The sequence below is a fragment of the Medicago sativa genome, chromosome 4, assembly GCF_051527215.1.
Source record: "Medicago sativa cultivar Bolivia chromosome 4, Bolivia_mono, whole genome shotgun sequence".
NCBI classification, from domain to species: Eukaryota; Viridiplantae; Streptophyta; class Magnoliopsida; order Fabales; family Fabaceae; genus Medicago; species Medicago sativa.
The window spans coordinates 70,240,221-70,260,089 of record NC_140752.1 but is presented as its reverse complement, the minus strand read 5'-3'; the positions used below and the strand labels follow the sequence as shown (position 1 = coordinate 70,260,089).

Genomic DNA, 19,869 nt, shown 5'->3' with positions numbered 1-19,869 from the left:
GTCTTTTAAAATCTTATGAAATCTCAATTCAATACACCCCCCTTAAAACTTGAGACTTATCATAGATTAGAAAATTATCATAAGCTAGTTCATCGCATCCCTAATCTAGTAGTGTAAGGCAGAAACCCAGCATAAACAGCTTGAGAGGCATTGTTTTTCTTCACAACATAGCTGTAAGGATCACAAAAACGAGCATTACACTTGTTTAGCGTAATAATATTCAGTTACATTAGTGCACTGGACTCTACGTATGCATGAAATTTAGTGCACCTGATTGCCCTTTTTTGTTTAATAATATTCAATTCAATTACATGATTTATAGCTTGGCTGAATTTAAGATTTGTAGGTATAACAAAAACATATTACAGTGCAAGCTTACGATGCAGAAAACAAAGGATTTTCTTTTTTATTATGAAGTAGCTAGAGAGAGGAGTAAAATTGACAACTAGTATATAATAACTGGAAACTTGGATATCTCAAAAGTCTAACTTTAAACCGTATCAAATCAAACACCTTAAACGAACGATAACATAACCGATAACAATCCCTTACTATCTATAAATTCTATTATGCCATTCCCACGACAAAGGTTACAACATTATCTATCATATGTCTGCAGCAAGGAAGTTACCGGACAGTGCAACCTGCAAAAAAAAAAAAATATGGATAAGTTATGCAACAGGACATACCAAATAAATGACACCAAACAACTTAAGAGAGGGAGATAAAAATAGTACCTTCTCGCCCATTTTGAAGGCAGGCAGTCCCTTGTAAGGGCAGGTACTGCACCTAAACGCATCCCCTAACCCACACTGTAGACCAAAGACAAACTTTCAGAACAATGGCCATTATAGAAAAAATAATTTGAAATAGCATTAACGGAGAGATATTAACAAAATAGACGAAACTATTAACGGAGAGAAAATCCCAAACTCTGCAAGGGAATCCCAGAAATTCACTGACCAAGCTGATTGCAATTCAATTTTTTGAAATGCTAGATACAATTCAGTGGGGTTTATAAAACCAGAAGCTTAATTTAAACTCTGCCTATTTAAAATTACGAACTCTGCCCAGAATCCACATGTAAATCAAAAGTATATCTTTCTTCTTTTTGTTTTAAAATTCATTTAGAATGACAAGCTTTATTAGTCATTCTGTGGCTCTTTGGTTTTAAAATTGTTTTAATTTTAACCATACGCTGCATTTGCTAGGCAACTTAATCATTGGCTTTGGACAGTACACTGCATTTGCTGCTTCTGTTTTCGGAAACAACTACAACAAAAGGCAATATTTTGAACAAAAATTCCACTGAGTCAACGGCAGCGAATAGCGATGACCGAATCAACTGATGAAGTATTGCTTGATTTTTGCAAAACTTGCAACAGCTCCCAATAGGAAACACGTGAGAAGAAAAAGAATGAACAAGATTCATGCTCCTCCAACTAAATTGACAGAAGCAAGGATGGATGAGTCAAACAAAATGTAATGTAGAACGTCCTTGAATTTTGACAAAGGAACAATCAATGAAAGTTCTGCAGGAAGAGAACATTTCAATGTACATATTTGCAAAGAAAGTAGTTTGGTGGTGGAGTTTGATAGGTAATTTTGGCAATTGAGGTGTGGGATGTTGAGTTAGAGTGGACATGAAACATATCATTGGAATATGTAAACAACCATACTATTAATTGAACTGGTTCAATATTTGTTAGTCAAAGAATTTACTGTAGAAATGATTGCTTTAGAAGACTCAGAAGTCAGAACCAAAAAAACATTATAACATCAAGGCAAACTAGAAAAGAAAAATAGAATAGAAGTATGAGTGCCATGGTAACATATTTAAGATTTGGCAACAGAACCAAATAGTCTTGACATCTATGTTGTCAATTCCAAATAGCGGCATGGAGAGTCCAACCCTGAAACTGAGATACCAGGATGTCGGCTATTTGAACATTTTTTCGGACTGATTACATGATTAATACTTTTAAGGATTTTACCACAATTTTAACGCTGAAAATACTTTTATGTTTTTAAACTATAGCCAATAATGATTTAATTAAAAATTGGATGACACTATAGGAACCAACAGATTGATTAAACGAAAAAAGAAAAAGACATACACTGCCACAAGCTGATTGAGGATTATTAATCTGTTCTGCTGTCAATCCTAACTTCAACACTTTCTCCTCTTCTTCTGCCCTTCCACATGAGCAATTTTTGCAGGCCTTTCTTGTAGGTCCGATTTCACAATCCCCTGTTGCACAACATGTCAGCTAATCCAAATATCACGCGTAAGCCTAATAGAGGGACAAAGCTAGAGAAGGGTTGAATCTTTACCAGATGGCAGTTCAGGTTTCTTCAAATCTTCTTCAGACAAAAGACTATTTTCATCAATCAGATCTGAATCAAAATCAATTTGCACCTTGGGTGAACTTTTCACAACCTTCTTTAGTGCAAAAGATGAACCAATTTTCCATGAAGGCTTTTTAGCTTTGATCTGTGTGCAGTACAGAACATTATAATTAGAGCTTGTAAGATGGTCAGAGCGATGTTAATAAGGAAAAAAAATCTGGATGGCTCATGGCCCATACTCCACTAGACATGCAATAGGAAAATAAATTTGTCAAAGACAATAAATAGTATCATTAAAAAAAAAACTAGCTCTAATTAATGATCCTGCACAAAAATGAAAAACCATTAACTACAGCAATGGTCGTCAAATACCAGTAGCAGACTGGGCTTCAAGACACATGTCAGCCTATTACTCAACTCATCGGACACGTTTCTATTGTATTTTATTTTGTTGTACAGAAAACAAGACGTGAGAAGACAATAACTGTTTGATTAAATGTTCCTAGCGTATTCTATTGCACAATAGTTTAAACGTAAGAAAACAAATAAATTTAAGAAAAAATAACGGTTAATAAAGATGGTAAGGATATAGAAACCAGATAATGAAACTTACCACAGAAGATTGTAACGCCTGTATTTCTGAAAATCCTGCCAATAATAACTTGTTTTCAAGATCAGGTATCATCTGAAAGGACAATGGGGAAAATGTGAGATCATGTACAATGACATGAATCACTCAAGCACAATCTAGCTGTTATTTTACCTTATCACCTGAACCCACAGCAGATTGGGAGGATTTGCGAATAAGAGTTGTCCCACCAGGTTTTAACACTCTGAGGACTTCTTGAGTCAGTTGGTCGATAGGAAAATCAAGAGACTTCCAGATTAAAACAACCAAATCCACAGAGGAAGATTCCACTGGAAACTTGCCTGAAGTTTGCAAAAAATAGTCGGTAAAAATTGGCATCTTTGGCCAAGATAAAATGCATCTAGTTCAAATTTTTAACCAAATAAATCAACTTTGTTTTACTTTTTTTTCGCTTATACTCAAGACCGGAGTAGCACTGCACATGCGGAAAATGGGAAATCGTATTTGGAAAAGAAAAAGTAGCTTCTATCCAACTTCTGCCAAGACCCTGTCGATCGACACATGTTTTCTCACCCACCCACCCACCCCCACAAACTTCAAACATTAAAACTCAGTACCACAAGCCATTAGCATCTATATAACAGCAACACAGCCTACACTTCAAATTGAAGGTGTTTCTTGTGTCCGAGAGTGACACATGTGGTTACATTCAAATTCAATCACCTCTATTTTCTCAAAGTATTATTGGTGTCTACATGTTTGTGTCAGTATTGTGTCCAATGTCCATGTCTAAGTTTCCAGGTTAAGCATGCTCATCTAACAGCAAATTAATTTATATAATTTCATCCAACATGAATCAAGGAAAAAGGAAGTTGAGCTCGAAGTTTTAAAGCATCGATAGAAGCACAGAAGCCGAAAGGATACACTAATTCACTCTATGCATTTTTTGGACATCATACGACAAAAACGGCTAGTAATAATGAAACCCTAAAAGATGGGTATGCCATGAATCATGATGTTGGGTAACAGAAAGTTGAGCAAGATGTAAGCAATAGAAACACGTAGTTTTGGTTATATTTACAAACTAAAGTACCCCATAAAACAAATTTAATCCAAATCCATTATATCACATCACATAATAATATGCACAATAATTGAAGGAGAGGTAGAATTACTGAGTGATGATGCAGATGTAATAACCAGAGGATCCAATTTCTCAACCCCCTCATTCCCAAGCTCTCTAATCGCATCAAACACTTGACTGACAGGAAGAACTGCTTCATCCGTACATGCCAACACAGCACCATACATCTTTGCAGCATCCTGTGACAATAAATAACGATTGAAAATGATTCAAATTAAAGTATTAAACATATACATGCAGATAAGTACTTTTCGCATAGCAAAAAAACCAAACACTTAGTTTAGCAGGCATCATCACAATGACCACACTTGAAATACATGTCCACAAGAGCACAATAAACAGAACCATAGAAAACCATCAATCACAACACCCTTCAATCTCATATCCACAAATCACTTGTGCCTCACCAGGAACATCGTTTTTAACAAACCCATTAATCAAAGCTGTCCAAGCAACAATATCCCTTTGAGGACTTTCATCAAACAATTTACACGCACTTTTTATAAACCCCGAACACCCAAAAGCCGAAATCAATTCATTACAAACAAAACAATCAAAATCAAACCCAAGTGTAAATATTTGAGCATGAAACATAAAAGGGCCATCACCAATGGAACAGGTTATCGTAAAACGAATTGTGAATTGAGAATGAGAAAATGGATGAGAAGACATGGAATAATTAAGAAATTAGAATAATCAGTGAAAATCATAGAAATGTTTGAAGATGTTAACGAAAGGATTTGAAAGAGATAGAGAGGAACTAACCATTGCGATGAGATGTTGAAGCTGAAGCGAAAGAGAGAGCGTGAAGAGAAATCTAATGGAAGCTTCGAGAATTGAGATAGAGAGGAAAAAACAAGTTGCCGACTCGCTTTAAAATTGTGCGATTTTGATTTGAGGAAGAAAGAGGCAGGGTTTACTATATAAATAAATAGGGCGATTTTTATTTCTTTTTAATATTTTCAGAATTACTCGTTATTTTCATATTACTTGAGAAAATGGGGCATGGAAAATGATACTTGATGAAAAAAATAATAATTTCAAGAATATATTTTGAAAGAATCGACTGTAAGTTAGGATAGTGTAATCAGAAATTAAAATGAAGTTAGAAGGTACTACCTCCGGTCCTTATTATAAGAAAAAGTTTACTTTTTAGGTTCATAGAATAATTAATGTATCTTATTGTAAATATAGACTAGATACATCACTTATACAATGAACCAAAAAAGTCAATTGTTTCTTATAATAAGGACCGGAGGGAGTACATGCTAACAAATACACTCGATGCATTTTGTAAGAATACAAAAATCGAAATAAAAGATTTTACGTGATACGAGTCAAATTTTAAATTTCAATAGTTGTTGAATGCATCCCTAAAAAAAAAAAAAATAGTTGTTGAATGCACCGTTTTTAAGATATGATTATTTTTCTTCTTAATAATCCTCCTTAAGACATTTATGTTAGCGCTATAATGTTTAAATTATCCTTTTAATTGTATTTAAAACAAAAATGAAATTCATAATTGATTCAATCCAACACAAAATTGATTTACATGGATCCAAGCTAAACATGAATTTTAAAGTCAAACCACATTTGGCTGTTCAAAACTTGCGTTTAATGTGTTCTAACGCAGAACTATACAGATACTAAGTGAGTTAGGTCATTGGTATTACCAAGGTCATGATAACTTTTAAGACTCTTTTTATCAAATAAGCGTCGAAACTTCTAGATGGTATAGGCAGAGGGGGGACCGCCCAAGATACCATATTTTTTAAGACACCAAAATTATTATTTTAGCTCGTTTTGATCAACTTTATCAAAAATATTTGGGTTAAATATGTTTTCGGATCTCTATATATATACAAACTTTACGTTTTAGTCCTTCAAAAAAAATTCTTCAACTTTTAGTCCCTATAACTTTTTCAACCACTACTTTTGGTCTTTATTTTTAAGTCAATTTTGTATTTTTTTTAATGAAATTGTGTAGAATATTATAAAAATCTCTTCCAAAAAAAAATTAGAATTTTTTAACAAAACATAAATTAAATATGAATTTTTAAATGTTAAAAATATAAAAATTCATATTTAATTCATGTGTTTTAAAAAAATTCTAATTTTTTTTTAGAGAGATTCTTGTAATATTAGAAATTTTTTTGCAAAATTTTATTGAAAAATATGAATTCTACATATGAGTTTACTTTAAAGGATGGACCAATAGTGAAGATGAAAAACTATTGAGGACAAAAGTTAGAGAAAAAATTTAGAGGTTTTAAAACGAAAAATTGATATATTTATAGGTACCAAAAACATATATAACCCAAAATATTTTTTTAGAACATACCTTATATTTCTTTTTTAAAAAAACCCAAATTTTGATTCCTTCAAATTTTAAAATCCTGAAAGTGACGTGTGCGGTGACGACAACTGTGAGAACGCAAATGAGATTCCGGCGGCGCCGACGCTGCCGAAGGAGGAGCATCGCATAATTACTTCTACGCTGTGAACATCGCCGACGAGCTCGAGAGAGAGAAGAATGACGGGAAACACATTTTCCCGAGCAACTTCCCTTCTCAACAATCTCTCATCAATGTTAGAACTAAAACAAGTCCAAGCCATAATCACCAAATCAGGTCTTCACTCTCACATTCCCTTCACAACCAAACTCATTTTCTTTTCAGCTCTTTCTCCATTCGGTAACCTCTCACACGCTTATTCTCTTTTTCAACAATCTTCCATTCTTATACACAACCCCTTCATTTCCAACACCATGATTCGTGCTTTTTCCCATAGTTGTTTCCCTCTTCAAGCCTTGATTATTTATAACCAAATGCAAAATAACAATGTTGTTTCTGATAGTTACACTTACAACTTTGTGCTTAAAGCTTGTTCTAGAGCTTATAAGTTGATACAAGAAAGTGGTAGTTGTGATGATGATGATGATAACCTTGTTGTTGTTTATAATAAAGGAAATGAAATTCACTGTAGAGTTATCAAAATAGGATTTGAAAATGACCCTTCTGTTCAAAATTCTTTGCTTTATTTCTATTCACAATGTGGGTTGGTCTCGGTTGCACGCCACTTGTTTGATCAAATTAAAGATACAAGTTTGGTTTCTTGGAATATTATGATATCGGCGTATGATCGTGTTAATGATTATGAATCGGCGGATTACCTTCTTGAATTGATGCCGTGTAAGACTGTCGTTTCGTGGAATACTCTGATTGCGAGATACATTAGGTTAGGTGATGTTGAGGCTGCGAGGAGAGTGTTCGGTTGTATGCCTGAGAGGAATGCGGTTTCGTGGAATTCTATGATTGCAGGTTGTGTTTCAGTTAGAGATTATGCAGGAGCGTTGGAACTCTTTTCTGAGATGCAAAATGCGGGAGTGAAACCGACGGAAGTAACACTTATATCGATCTTGGGTGCCTGTGCGGAAACTGGTGCACTGGATATAGGTCACAAAATATATGAGTCTCTTAAAGTGTGTGAGCATAAGATTGAAAGTTATTTAGGTAATGCACTTGTGAATATGTATTGTAAATGTGGGAATTTGAGTTTGGCTTGGGAAATATTTAATGGGATGAAGATGAAAACTGTGAGTTGTTGGAATGCTATGGTTATTGGTTTGGCTGTCCATGGTTATTGTGAGGAGGTTTTCAAATTGTTCACAGAGATGGAAGAAAGTCTCGGAGGTAGTATTAAGCCGGATCGGGTGACGTTTATTGGTGTTTTAGTTGCTTGTAGTCATAAAGGTTTGGTTGATGAGGCAAGATGGTATTTCGATCATATGGTAAAGCAGTACAAAATTCCGCCCGATAGCAAGCATTATGGTTGCATGGTTGATCTTTTAAGCAGACGGGGTTTGTTGGAAGAGGCTTATCAAATTATTAAGACCGTCCCTTTTCAAAATAGTGCTGTGTTGTGGAGAACATTGCTGGGTGCTTGTAGGACACAAAGTAACATGGAGTTAGCTGAGATATCCTTCCAACAACTTGCCAAATTGAAGCAACTAATAGATGGAGATTACGTTTTGTTATCTAACATTTATGCTGAAGCTGGAAGATGGGATGAGGTTGAGAGATTGAGGAGTGAAATGGACTACTTACATGTTCCTAGGCAAGCTGGCTACAGCCAAATCAATATGGAAAAATCTGATAGACTGTCCTGAACAAACCATTGACCTCTTTTGCTGAGTTACATTAAAGTTGTTTTTTAGTCAACCATGTGCCCTTATATGAACTATGAAGTGAATATTCTTCAATTATGCTAAATAATTCATTGGCATGAAGACTGTGGATAAAGCTGATAATCTTAAAATCAGTTCACCATCATCTAGGAGGGTGTCAAGGAAGGTCCAAAAGATGAAAAGGGATGGCAGTTAGGTACCAATTAGTTCTTCTAAGTTGAGAATGTCGCACCCGAAATCACAGGTTCAAGATGTGGTGGTATCCAAGGCATAACATCAAATGATATTGTAATGAAGGGATACCATAAAGGCCATAAAAAGTGGAAACCACATGCTCAACCGTAGACTGAAACTGAGCTGCCACAGACTGAACCACATTCCCATCCGGTGAACCAGTAACCACAGACTGAACCTCATCCTCGATAGAGCAGTTAAGGCTCACAGTTATCACTCGCAATAAACTAATATGTTTCATAATTTGCAGGGACTTATTTATTTAAAAAAAATTAAAAAAAGACTTATTGTTGTTGCTAATATATAAGGAACATTTTTTTTTCCTTTTGGATTTGGACTAGCAACATACTATAAATAACCGGTTAAGCATTATGGCAAAGCGTCCACCCTTTTGTTGTAGGTTCGATCCTTGCAGGCTGCAAGGCAATTTTTATGATAAACATTTTAATTTTAAAATTATTAATGATTTCAAAAAAAAAAACTTGTATAAATGAATGTGGAATGATGGGAATTGAACCCAGGATATATACATGAGAAAAGTGCTGCCTCTGCAGCTAAACCATAGAAAGGAATGTGACATATGCGTAACATACATCGTATATAATCATACATCGTATATAATCAATATTTTGAGGCTTAGTAAAAGAAAAGAAAATTTGGGTAATAATCATGTGTAGTTATAACCACACTTAGCTATACGGTGGATCCGCTCCTGGGTGGCAAGTATCAAGTCGCTGCCTTTTATTTAAATTTCAAAATATGTTAATTATTTAGATATTGGTGTAATTGAATGCCTCCTTTCGACTAATGCTACCTTTTAAATTTCAAGGCATGTTAAGTCCCTTTGGTGTTGTTATATTTGTTTCTGTCGAACACATTACATGTTTGTGTTTCGAAAATCACTTTGGTAAATTGAATTTTATGTTAATGTCAAACACGGCGTCAACACAATTGTTTGTCATACACCATAAACCATAACTGTTCATTTACTTCGAATAATATCCGCTACATAAAGTACTCACACCAACAAACAACATGACCTACGAATGCACTATGTCCTATGAATACAAATAAACACTATCATAAAATTTGCATCATTACAAACGATGCAAATAAAATACATTTCATGAACTTCTGTCAGTAATTCAAATTTGCTTTCCACACCATCCATTGCATTCTCTCTTCAAAGTTCAAACCTCCATTACAAATTGTCTTTCAAACTCTATTCTAGGTTTCTATTTCAGCTGCAACATTTTCATCCCACCATCTTTCCAAATGAAGTATTTGTAATTTGCCTGGTCATCCTGCAAAAACATCAAAATATAGATTCCTCAACAACATGGAATTCAGACATGTACGAAGAAATGGAAAAACAATTTGAACCAACATTTACAAACCTTATTGAATGAGCAGATAACAGTCTTCCCAGGTTTAATCGTGTGTTGGCTCTGCGTAGAAGACACCTTTCATCACAGTTGCAACAAGGTACATTCGAAAACCCCTTTACACGTGACACTCTTCACGAAAGGCTCTCTTCACCTCCATGGACTTTGAAATGGTGTACCACCTCCCATCATAACTCTACTTCTCTGTTCCAAACTCAGCTTGCAGCAACGGAGGAATAAGGTTATAGTTATTTCAATTTAAAGGACATTGGGAAGATAATTAATGTTTTAATTGATTGTCACTTTGGTCCTAACCATATCATTTTCAAGAACTAAAACTGCATGAAGGAAAAAAAATATATATAAAATATGAAATTTCTTAGAATTATGTACCTCAAATTGCACGAGCAAAAATGTGTTCTTATTGAACAGCAAAGCCACAATCGACATATGGCACATACAAACTGTACATTGCAAAAGAATAAAAAAGACATACATCATCACAAGCTGATCGAGGATTGGTAGTCTTTATACAGTCATTAATGTAGATGAAACAACAGCTGTTATGACAGATATAAAGCTTCTAGGTAATCATCAATGTAGGCCAAGCTAGGCCAATGATCTGTGCGTATACGAACTAGGGTTGAAACATCACCAACTTCCATCTGGAAAAGGAGATGGAACCGCGGTGGAAGGAATATTAGAACAAGAAAAAAGCCCAGATTTTTTTGCCTGCTATTGATAATACCTCCCTTTTCATACTCTTCATTATTGTATGTAAGACGGAGTGGTCCTGTATCAGTATTTGTAACTGGAGACGCATCAGGGGAAGCATCTTCCCAAATGACATTCTTAATAATCCCTCCTTCCCATACAGCATCAATAAGTGGCTCCCCACTCACACTTACAACAAAACGTGCCAGATGGCGCTCAGTTGCCTGGATCAAAGAGTTCGCAGGGACGTCAAGAAGCTTGACAGATTGCGTTCCGCTTATGGCAGCAATCCCTTTGCCCCCTTTCAATTGAAAGATTTCCCGCCCAGTGCTAGAGGATGAGCCACATGCCTCCCATAAAGCAGTGAACAAGTCAAAGTTGTACTGAGGTATTGCGTCTTCTTGGATGTCTGATGGAACAATGGTCTTGAGAAACATGTCTTCTATGCCTGCTGTGATTCCCTGAAGTTGACCTTGGATGATCTGACCATTTTCTGAATTTGTTTCTATGTTAACATCAACTATACCTGGTGTCGGTTCCCTGGGCTCCAAATCAATCACAACAGTAGCTCTATTCTTTTTCTCTTCTCCGGAATCCTTTCCAAGAGGAACAATACTGAGGGAGTCATTTTGAGATGCATGATCTTTACTGGGAGGTTCACCAAGAAGAAAAGGTATATGATAGGATGGAATCGATCCATAAGGTGCAGAAGACGAAAAATGTAACACAGTAGCATATATGGCGGGAAGTGAATCTATCTCTTCCTGGGATGTGGCAGTGTTATTGATTCCCAACATGCGATTGAAAGTACTAGATTCAAATCGCAAACTGCATGATATGCTAACTTTGAGCCCTGCCATGTATCTGTAGTCAGGAATACAGGAAAAGTACTTCCTTAAAGTGTTCAAAATTTCTGCAACTTTGGAGTCCATGACACGGAGTGGCTCATGTGGTTGATTTGTTCTTCCAGTTTCAGGAATGACCTGTGAATTGGAACTTTCAGAAAATTCCTTTTCCTCGATAGGGGCTTCAAGGTCCCTGATGCCCTCCAGATAAGCAGGTTTGCTACCACTCACGACTAAACTTGATAAAGACAAAGACCAAAACTGCTTAACAAGCAATGGGGTTAGACGCTCGAAGTGAATGCAAGATGTTAGGTTTTTAAATGTCTTGAATCTCTGAGAAGGTCGGGGTGACTGAACATTGAAGAAAGAGGTTTGGTGTGAAGAAGGTGAAATCCCAAGCATCGTGCCTCCAAGGCTCAAGATATCTCTAAGCTTCTTCCCCGGAATGCAGACCAGCATACGCAAGTAGGTCCTGAAACATACCAAATATCAGAAAAGCCAGGTAACCACTTTTGCAGACCCTCTAAACTTTAGTCTAGCTAGCTATCTCTGATTTCAAGAGACAATTCACAAAAGAAAAGTGAAGGGGCCAAAACATGAAAAACAGATTACATCAAAAGCACGAATACATAGCGCGATCAATACCTTGAATTATCACGGACTTCCAAATCAGGAAAATAGAGACAAGTGAAAGCAAGTAGACGGGATAGTCTAAGGAACAATCTAGAACTATGGTGATGTACCAACATAGTTCGACAAATTCCAAGAGCTCTACTTCCTTGGGACCAAGATTTCATTACTGTATCCGGACCATGTTTCTCCACAAGGAAAACCATAAAGTTTGTGAGTAGCTCTAACAATCCATGGGGAGGTATTGTCTGATTCTCGGCAATTCTATGAAATATTGGGAAGCAGTAAACCAACTTATAATCCATTTTAACTTTTGGAAGTAAGTGCTCATCAAATTTCTGAAGTAAGCGCTCACCCAACCAAGAATGCTTCTTACAAGATACTAAACGGTCCACAAAAGCAGCAACAACAGGAACCAGTCTACGACTCTCCAGCATCATGTTCACAAGCATCACCTGAAAAAACAAAAGAATTTTAAATGCATCATACCTAAAGATGTGACTTCAAATAACATCACAATAAATTTGCCTTAACCGTAAAATTTGATATCTCTAGTAACTAACATAGCATTCGAATGAACATTTGAAAAATATTAATTTGAATAAACTTGACTCTGCAAAATTAATATGATTAAAATTGAGTGTGAAGTGATGGGATGTTTTTACTTTACAAGCAAGTTTGTTGTAAACTAAATGCAAAAAATACGTTTTTATCACTTCTCGTAAAACCAGTAATTATATGCAAAACTAATTAACAAAGATATACTTTACTCGATTCTAGTAACAAAGCAATAATCCTATAATTAGAAATTCCTTTATGCAGTGTAACAATAACAATAACAAATCCAAGAGAGATTCTAATATGGAAATGTTGTAAGTAAGCACCTGCAAAGTACGAAATATCATTGAATCCAACAGATTTCTTGTGGTGGAAGGATCACTATCAAAATGAGACGATCCAGCAATGAGAAACTTGTGAAAAGTACGAAATGCAATTGCAGTCTCGGTGCTCACTGGAGGCAACCATTTAAAAGATGATACAGAAAGGAGACCCTGTTCAAACACCTTTACCGGATCAACCAAACTATCATCATCATTAGAATCACTTTTGAGTCTCAAGACAGAGCAAGAAGCAATAAGGTCAAGCTTCAACGCTTTCAAAGCCAACGGATCAAACAAAGAAGGATAAAAATTAGAACAAACTTCATTTCCATTCTCTATCTTCTTCTCAATACGCGATTGTTTACTAAAAACCAATTGATTAAAAGCCAACAACCAATGAATTGCCAACAATCGAAACACCAAATAATGATGAGCTTCTCTCGAAATCAACAACAGTCTACTCGAAACCTCGCCTTCTTGACCATCAAAAGCATCAATAAAACGCAGAAACATAGCTAAAACAACGTGGCAGAGTAAAGGATCATAAGAATGAATCATCCCAAATAACTGAACCCTAAGCATTGAAGGTTGCAATTCCAATGCCACAACCACAGGTATCACCATAGAAACAAACTCCATCATCCCACATGGAGTCAACACTTGTGGCCACTCCAACAAAAACGCCAATGCCCTCCTCAATTCCTTTGTATTCAAACCCGAACCAAATTCCTCGCTGTTCACACATTGTGGTGTATTGAAAGGAAGCATTGGGAGCGATGTATTGAGAATGGAAACACTAAGTTTCTTATCAACAATGTTACGAATAACCGTTGTGAAAAGCAAAATGTAAGATTGTGAAGCGTGTGTTCGTTCATTCTGACAAAGACTCCACAAATGTCCAACAACATCTGAAAGTAAACACGGTTTCGATCGTTCCAATTCTCTCAAACACTCACACGCGACGGCGCGTGAATGTCTATCGGAGCCAAAATTGGGTCGGTTAATAACCGTCAACAGAATTTCAACCAAACTCTCTGTTACCTTCTGAACATTTTCATCATCAGAATCGGAGATGCAAACGATGACGGAGGTGACGGAAATCATGAACTGTTCTTTGAGTAACGGTGTGATGTGAACGGCGTCGGGAGGTGATTGGAGAACGGTTTTGAGAGCTTCGATGAGACGGTGAAGGTGTGTGTGAGGGAAAATGGAAGTGGAGAATTCGTCGAGGAAGATGAGGAGTTGGAGTTTGAGTTGAAGAGGGGAATCTTTGCGGAGGAGTGAGGATAAGAGATGATCGGAGAGAGGCGGATCGACAGAGTTCCATTTTTCGGTGGCGGTGTTGGATTGGAAATTTTCGATTAGGGTTTCCCATTCGTGGTGGGTTAGTGGCTTTGACGGTGGTGTCGCCGTCATGGAAAACCGGAGGTGCGATGCGGTTCGTTAAGTTTGTTTACTACTTTACTTTACACTCAGATGAACAATGCGTTAACGACGGCAATACACGTGTAGTTTCGGATGGAAAGTGAAACAACAAATAGTCTTAAACGAGGAAATTGGTGTTGTATTTTTAAGTTACTCTCAAACACTTTAAATAATATTTATCTTTAAAAAAAATTTAATTAGGTCCCAAGTTACGAAACAAGATCGTAGAGTTAGGGACTTAATTGAGAAACTTATAATAAAGGTTGGTTTAAATTATTAATAGAGTCAGGATTAATATGATAATGGTTTATAAAGTATTAATTTGATGGTTTACTCTTCATTTTTGTCTCTGATAATGTATAACGAATAGTTTTTGAGTGTACACTTCTTTACTCAAAATAATTGTGCTACTCAAAATAATCTCTCTTACCTTAGTTTAGACTCTTTGAAAATGAAAGTACTACACAAGATATTTTTTACACGTGTAAAAGTGAAGTTTATAATGTACATAGTTTTTTTTTTTTAGCAATATAATGTACATAGTTAACTTTTAAAGTTTACACGACCAAACATTTCTTGATGTCGCCAACAACCTAGATCATTGCGAGATATGGGTCAATTCAGCGGCGAAGCTAGCAAAAAATTTACGTAGGGGCCAAATATAAAGGAAAAATAAAATATTTTTAAAATGAATATATTAAATTTAAGGGTAAAAATGTTTTTAGACCCATAGTTTATAATTTTTTAGATTTAGTCCTTACAAAAAAAATATTTAATTTTTGTAGCGATTTTTTATAATTTTACAAAAAAAAAATGTTTTTAGTCTTGTATTTAATCTCTAACAAAAAAATTAAGGAATAAAATCAAACAAAATCTTATAAACATAATTCAAAATCGTAAGTGTTGTAAAGACTGAAAACAAATTTAATTCGAAAAATAATCAATACATGAAAAAAAAAAATCACTATAATTTTTACTGATATGAAATGTAAATTAAAGCAACAACAAAGGATAAAAATTGACAATAACTATTTAAAAAAGTTGGGTAAAATGCATTTCAAGAAGCCAATTTTATCCATAATTGTCCGTTTACTAAATAGATTAATAATGTCTTTTCCAATGTAAACAAATAGGTTATTTGCAATAAAATAAATTCCATTGAATTTGTTTATGACTAGTGTCTTAATAATTCTTATTATTGAAAAAGTTTTTTTTTTTATAATTGTTATTGAAACTGTAAGTATCAAACCAATATAAATAAATTTATCAATCATGTAGTATTATTGTATTTACTTTCTTATTTATTCTAATTTTTGGCAACTGAATTTGTTTGGGGTAACTCAATGTTTATTATTTGAGGTAGCCGAATATAAATTTATACCAATCGTGATATTATCTTTGTTCCTAGTCCAGACTACCCCTTGGGTCTGTAACGCCCGTCTTAATTATCTAATTAATTCAATGAAGCTTAGAATATATTTATTCTTATATGATTTATGAATTTAAGTGATTTACGAGGTTTACGTGAGTTTATGTGAGATATATGATTTATCTGAAAATTATGTGATATATGCGTTGTTATGATTTTTAGAGATGTTATGAGGTGTTGAGACTTATTTTATTATTTAATAAAATAAGATTTGAGAAATAAAATAAAAATATTAGAATTTGGGCTGTGATGTGAAAAGAGCATTTTTAGAGGTGTAAAGAGAAATTAGAAGTGAGGTTATAAATAGAAGGAGTTAGGTTGAGAAAAGTTTTTAGGCAGAACATACGTTTTTGGAGAAAAGGGAGAAAAAGTCAGAAAGAGAGAAGAACAAGAGGAGGCTGTCGATTTTCATCTATAACCAGGTAAGGGTGAGACTAACTTTCAATATTATTAAGGGTATGATTCTGAGAATTGAATTTGACATGATTAGGTTGAGTTTTGGTGAGAATTGGGATTAGGTTTATATGACCGATTTGATGATTAAACCATGAAAAGATGTTAGATTGATGCAAAACTAGTGTACAGACCTCAGATATACATTAGGGTGTTAATTAGATGCTGTTTTGGTGTTAGAATCATGAAGAGATATGAAAAGTTGAAGTTTTTAGGTTTCTGCCCGAGCCTGAACAGTCATCGCTCGCAACTGCGAGCTGGAGCACTCGCAAGTGCGAGCTAACCCAGACCGCTCGCCACTGCGAGCAGAATCGCTCGCCACTGCGAGCAAGACCCTGAGCTCGCAACTGCGAGCAAGATCATTGAGCTCGCCACTGCGAGCCAAGTTACTCGCCATTGCGAGCTAGACTGTTAGTTGCCCAAATTGTTGTCCGATGCGATCCTTTCGCACGTGTAGTCATGAGTTAATCTTAGAATTACTAATGAGGGTTGTTTAGGATGTTTCCAGATGTTACAGAAGTCTGTTTATATGACCGATATGATTAGTAATGTTGCATGAGTCTATTTATGATGTTTTATGATAATTTTGTTGATGTAATTCATTCCTTACATGATGTTAATGCATTTGAGCACTATTATATGCTGTGTCTTGCTGCTGTTTACTGCTGTTGATTGTTATTGTCGGGAAGTCGCATGAGTCGGTCTAAGTTGCAAGAATTTAAGTTGTCCATGATTATGGAGTTGTATAAGATGTTCACGTTGTTGCATTTAGCGTTGTGTCGTTGCATAGTTGGCGATGGGGGCTTAATGCCTGACAGGTCCTTTATGACCTTAGCGATGGGGGCTTAATGCCTGACAGGTCCTTTATGACCTTAGAGATGGGGGCTTAATGCCCGACAGGTCCAAATATGACCTTAGCAAAGGGGGCTTAATGCCCTGGTGGTACCACATGCATAATGAAGTTGTCTAAGTTGTTGTTGAAGTTGTCTAAGTTGTTGTTGAAGTTGTAGTTGCATTGTAGAGTCGTCATAACTTATATTTAATGATGATTTAACGATGATGTCTGACGATGATGCCTTGATGATGATGTCTGATTATGATTTGATGGTGATATTTTGATGATGATGTCTGTTTATGATTGATGATGATAATAATATGATACTAAATGATTATTAATGCTGATGTTTATGATGTCTTAAGTTGTAAAATATATGATGATACTTGACTATGATTTAATGATGATTTTTGCTTATGAATTAGAGATGATAATTGTTTACGAACTAATGATGATATTTGATAATGATAATTAAATATGATTCGATATAATGCTAAATGATAAATGTTTTATATGTAAATGATGATTTATGTTGTTAAATGCATTTTGATGAATTATATGTTTAATTTATTGACTGTGAAATCTCACCCCTTCTGCGTATATGTTGCCTCGACTGTGGGTAATGTGCAGGTAATAAAGATTAGAAGTGTTCGTGAGTGGACTCCTCACTTTGTGTCTAGGTGCTCTGATATGTAACGGGATGGGGCTTGCTTTTATGAACTTTTTACGAATAAGTATTGAATCAAATTATGAGATCTTCTGATAAGGCATGCGTGCCAAGACTTTGTTCATGTTGAACTATTTCCGCTGCGTATTCCATACTTTTATGATGTTGAACCTGGAAGGATATTTATTAATATCTATTTTATGACTTAAAAGTAGTATGTGACATTCCGTTTATGATTTAAATACTCTGATTTAATATGAAATTTTTACGTTGGGAAAACGGGGTGTTACAATTGGTATCAGAGCAGGTCGGTCCGTCCGGCCAAATAGATGAGTCGATGTGTCGTTTTACAGTTTTGTACTGTATTTGAGTTGTCTTGTTTGTTGTTTGTTGTTTAACCCTTTGTATGGACTGGTTGAAGTACAACCATGTCCATATTAATTGTTTTAGTAAGTCGGTGTATTTCTCTTCTGCCGAAGAAGAAGGTGGATCAGAGTTTGGTCTACTAAGCAACTGAAGCAATTAGGACGCGTTGGAATCTTGATGTTTTCCTTGATGGCATCCTTATCTTTGGAGAATCAAGCAGTGATCGATAGGTTACAAGTAGTGTGCGATTTCCCTGAAGTTTTTCCTGATGAAATTTCAGATGTGCCACCGGAAAGAGAAGTTGAATTTTCTATTGATCTTGTTCCGGGAACGAAGCCTGTGTCTATGGCACCTTACCGTATGTCATCTTCTGAGTTGGCGGAGTTGAAGAAACAGTTGGAAGATTTTCTAGATAAGAAGTTCATAAGACCGAGTGTTTCACCTTGGGGAGCACCGGTATTGTTGGTTAAGAAGAAAGATGGCAGTATGAGGTTGTGTATTGACTATCGACAGTTGAACAAAGTAACTATAAAGAATAGGTATCCACTTCCTAGAATTGATGACTTGATGGATCAGTTAGTGGGTGCACGTGTGTTCAGCAAGATTGACTTGAGGTCAGGTTATCACCAGATTAAAGTGAAAGATGAAGATATGCAGAAGACGACTTTTTAGGACGCGATATGGACATTATGAATATAAGGTGATGCCTTTTGGTGTTAGTAATGCACCTGGTGTTTTTATGGAGTATATGAATCGCATCTTTCATGCATTTTTGGATCGCTTTGTGGTTGTGTTCATCGATGATATCTTGATTTACTCTAAGACAGAAGAAGAACATGCGAGACATTTGAAGATTGTTTTGCAAGTGCTGAAAGAGAAGAAGTTGTATGCTAAATTGTCTAAGTGTGAATTCTGGTTGAATGAAGTAAGTTTTCTTGGCCATGTTATTTCTGGTAGTGGTATTGCGGTCGATCCGTTTAAAGTTGAAGCAGTATCACAATGGGAGACTCCTAAGTCAGTTACAGAGATTAGAAACTTTTTGGGTTTGGCAGGTTACTACCAAAGATTTATAGAAGGATTTTCTAAGTTAGCACTTCCGTTAACGCAGTTAACGTGTAAAGGTAAAACCTTTGTGTGGGATGTTCATTGTGAGAACAGTTTTAATGAATTGAAGAAGCGTTTGACGACGGCTCCAGTTTTGATTTTACCAAAACCTGATGAACCTTTTGTGGTGTATGGTGATGCGTCCAAATTGGGCTTAGGCGGTGTGCTTATGCAAGATGGTAAAGTGGTTGCTTATGCATCAAGATAGTTGAGAACTCATGAACGAAACTATCCTACCCAGACCTTGAATTAGCTGCAGTCGTATTTGTGCTTAAGATTTGGAGACATTACTTGTATGGTTCGAGATTTTAGGTGATTAGTGATCACAAGAGCTTGAAGTATTTGTTCGATCAGAAATAATTGAATATGAGACAGCGAAGGTGGCTCGAATTGTTGAAAGATTATGACTTTAGCTTGAATTATCATCCGGGTAAAGCTAATGTTGTCGCAGATGCCTTAAGTAGGAAGACTTTACATATGTCCGCTATGATGGTTAAAGAGTTTGAATTGCTTGAACAATTTAGAGATTTGAGCTTGGTTTGTGAAATGTCGTCTCGGAGTGTTAAGCTAGGAATGCTGAAAATTGATAACGATTTCCTGAAGAGTATTAGGGATGCGCAGAAGGTTGATGTT

At 35.6% G+C, this 19,869-nt stretch overlaps 2 protein-coding genes and 1 pseudogene across 6 annotated transcripts; 1 reads left to right on the top strand and 2 right to left on the bottom strand.

Moving 5' to 3' along the window:
- Positions 1-381: 381 nt before the first annotated feature.
- LOC146931365 (Cytokine-induced anti-apoptosis inhibitor 1, Fe-S biogenesi) lies at positions 382-4,978 on the bottom strand. Its single transcript, XM_085702853.1, has 8 exons — positions 4,848-4,978; positions 4,114-4,261; positions 3,113-3,279; positions 2,963-3,034; positions 2,335-2,494; positions 2,118-2,251; positions 738-812; positions 382-644 (listed from the first exon to the last, which is right to left on the bottom strand). The coding sequence occupies exons 1-8, from the start codon at positions 4,848-4,850 to the stop codon at positions 606-608; spliced, it is 798 nt and encodes a 265-aa protein (XP_085558979.1). The 5' UTR covers positions 4,851-4,978; the 3' UTR covers positions 382-605.
- Positions 4,979-6,483: 1,505 nt separating this feature from the next.
- Positions 6,484-8,874, top strand: LOC146931364 (pentatricopeptide repeat-containing protein At5g15300 pseudogene; annotated as a pseudogene). Its single transcript, XR_015006672.1, has one exon. The product of XR_015006672.1 is annotated as a pentatricopeptide repeat-containing protein At5g15300 pseudogene (transcript).
- A 582-nt stretch (positions 8,875-9,456) lies between these two features.
- Positions 9,457-14,477, bottom strand: LOC146931363 (AP-5 complex subunit beta-like protein). Of its 4 annotated transcripts, none has more exons than XM_085702850.1 (5): positions 12,961-14,477; positions 12,092-12,531; positions 10,281-11,918; positions 9,900-10,106; positions 9,457-9,806 (listed from the first exon to the last, which is right to left on the bottom strand). In XM_085702850.1, exons 1-3 carry the CDS (start codon positions 14,371-14,373, stop codon positions 10,451-10,453), a joined length of 3,321 nt encoding a protein of 1,106 aa, XP_085558976.1. In that variant the 5' UTR covers positions 14,374-14,477; the 3' UTR covers positions 9,457-9,806; positions 9,900-10,106; positions 10,281-10,450. The 4 variants fall into 4 exon arrangements, with proteins under 4 accessions (XP_085558976.1, XP_085558978.1, XP_085558977.1 ...); XM_085702852.1 differs by having other exon boundaries at positions 9,900-10,091; XM_085702851.1 differs by having other exon boundaries at positions 9,900-10,225; positions 10,384-11,918.
- Between the last annotated feature and the right edge of the window lie 5,392 nt (positions 14,478-19,869).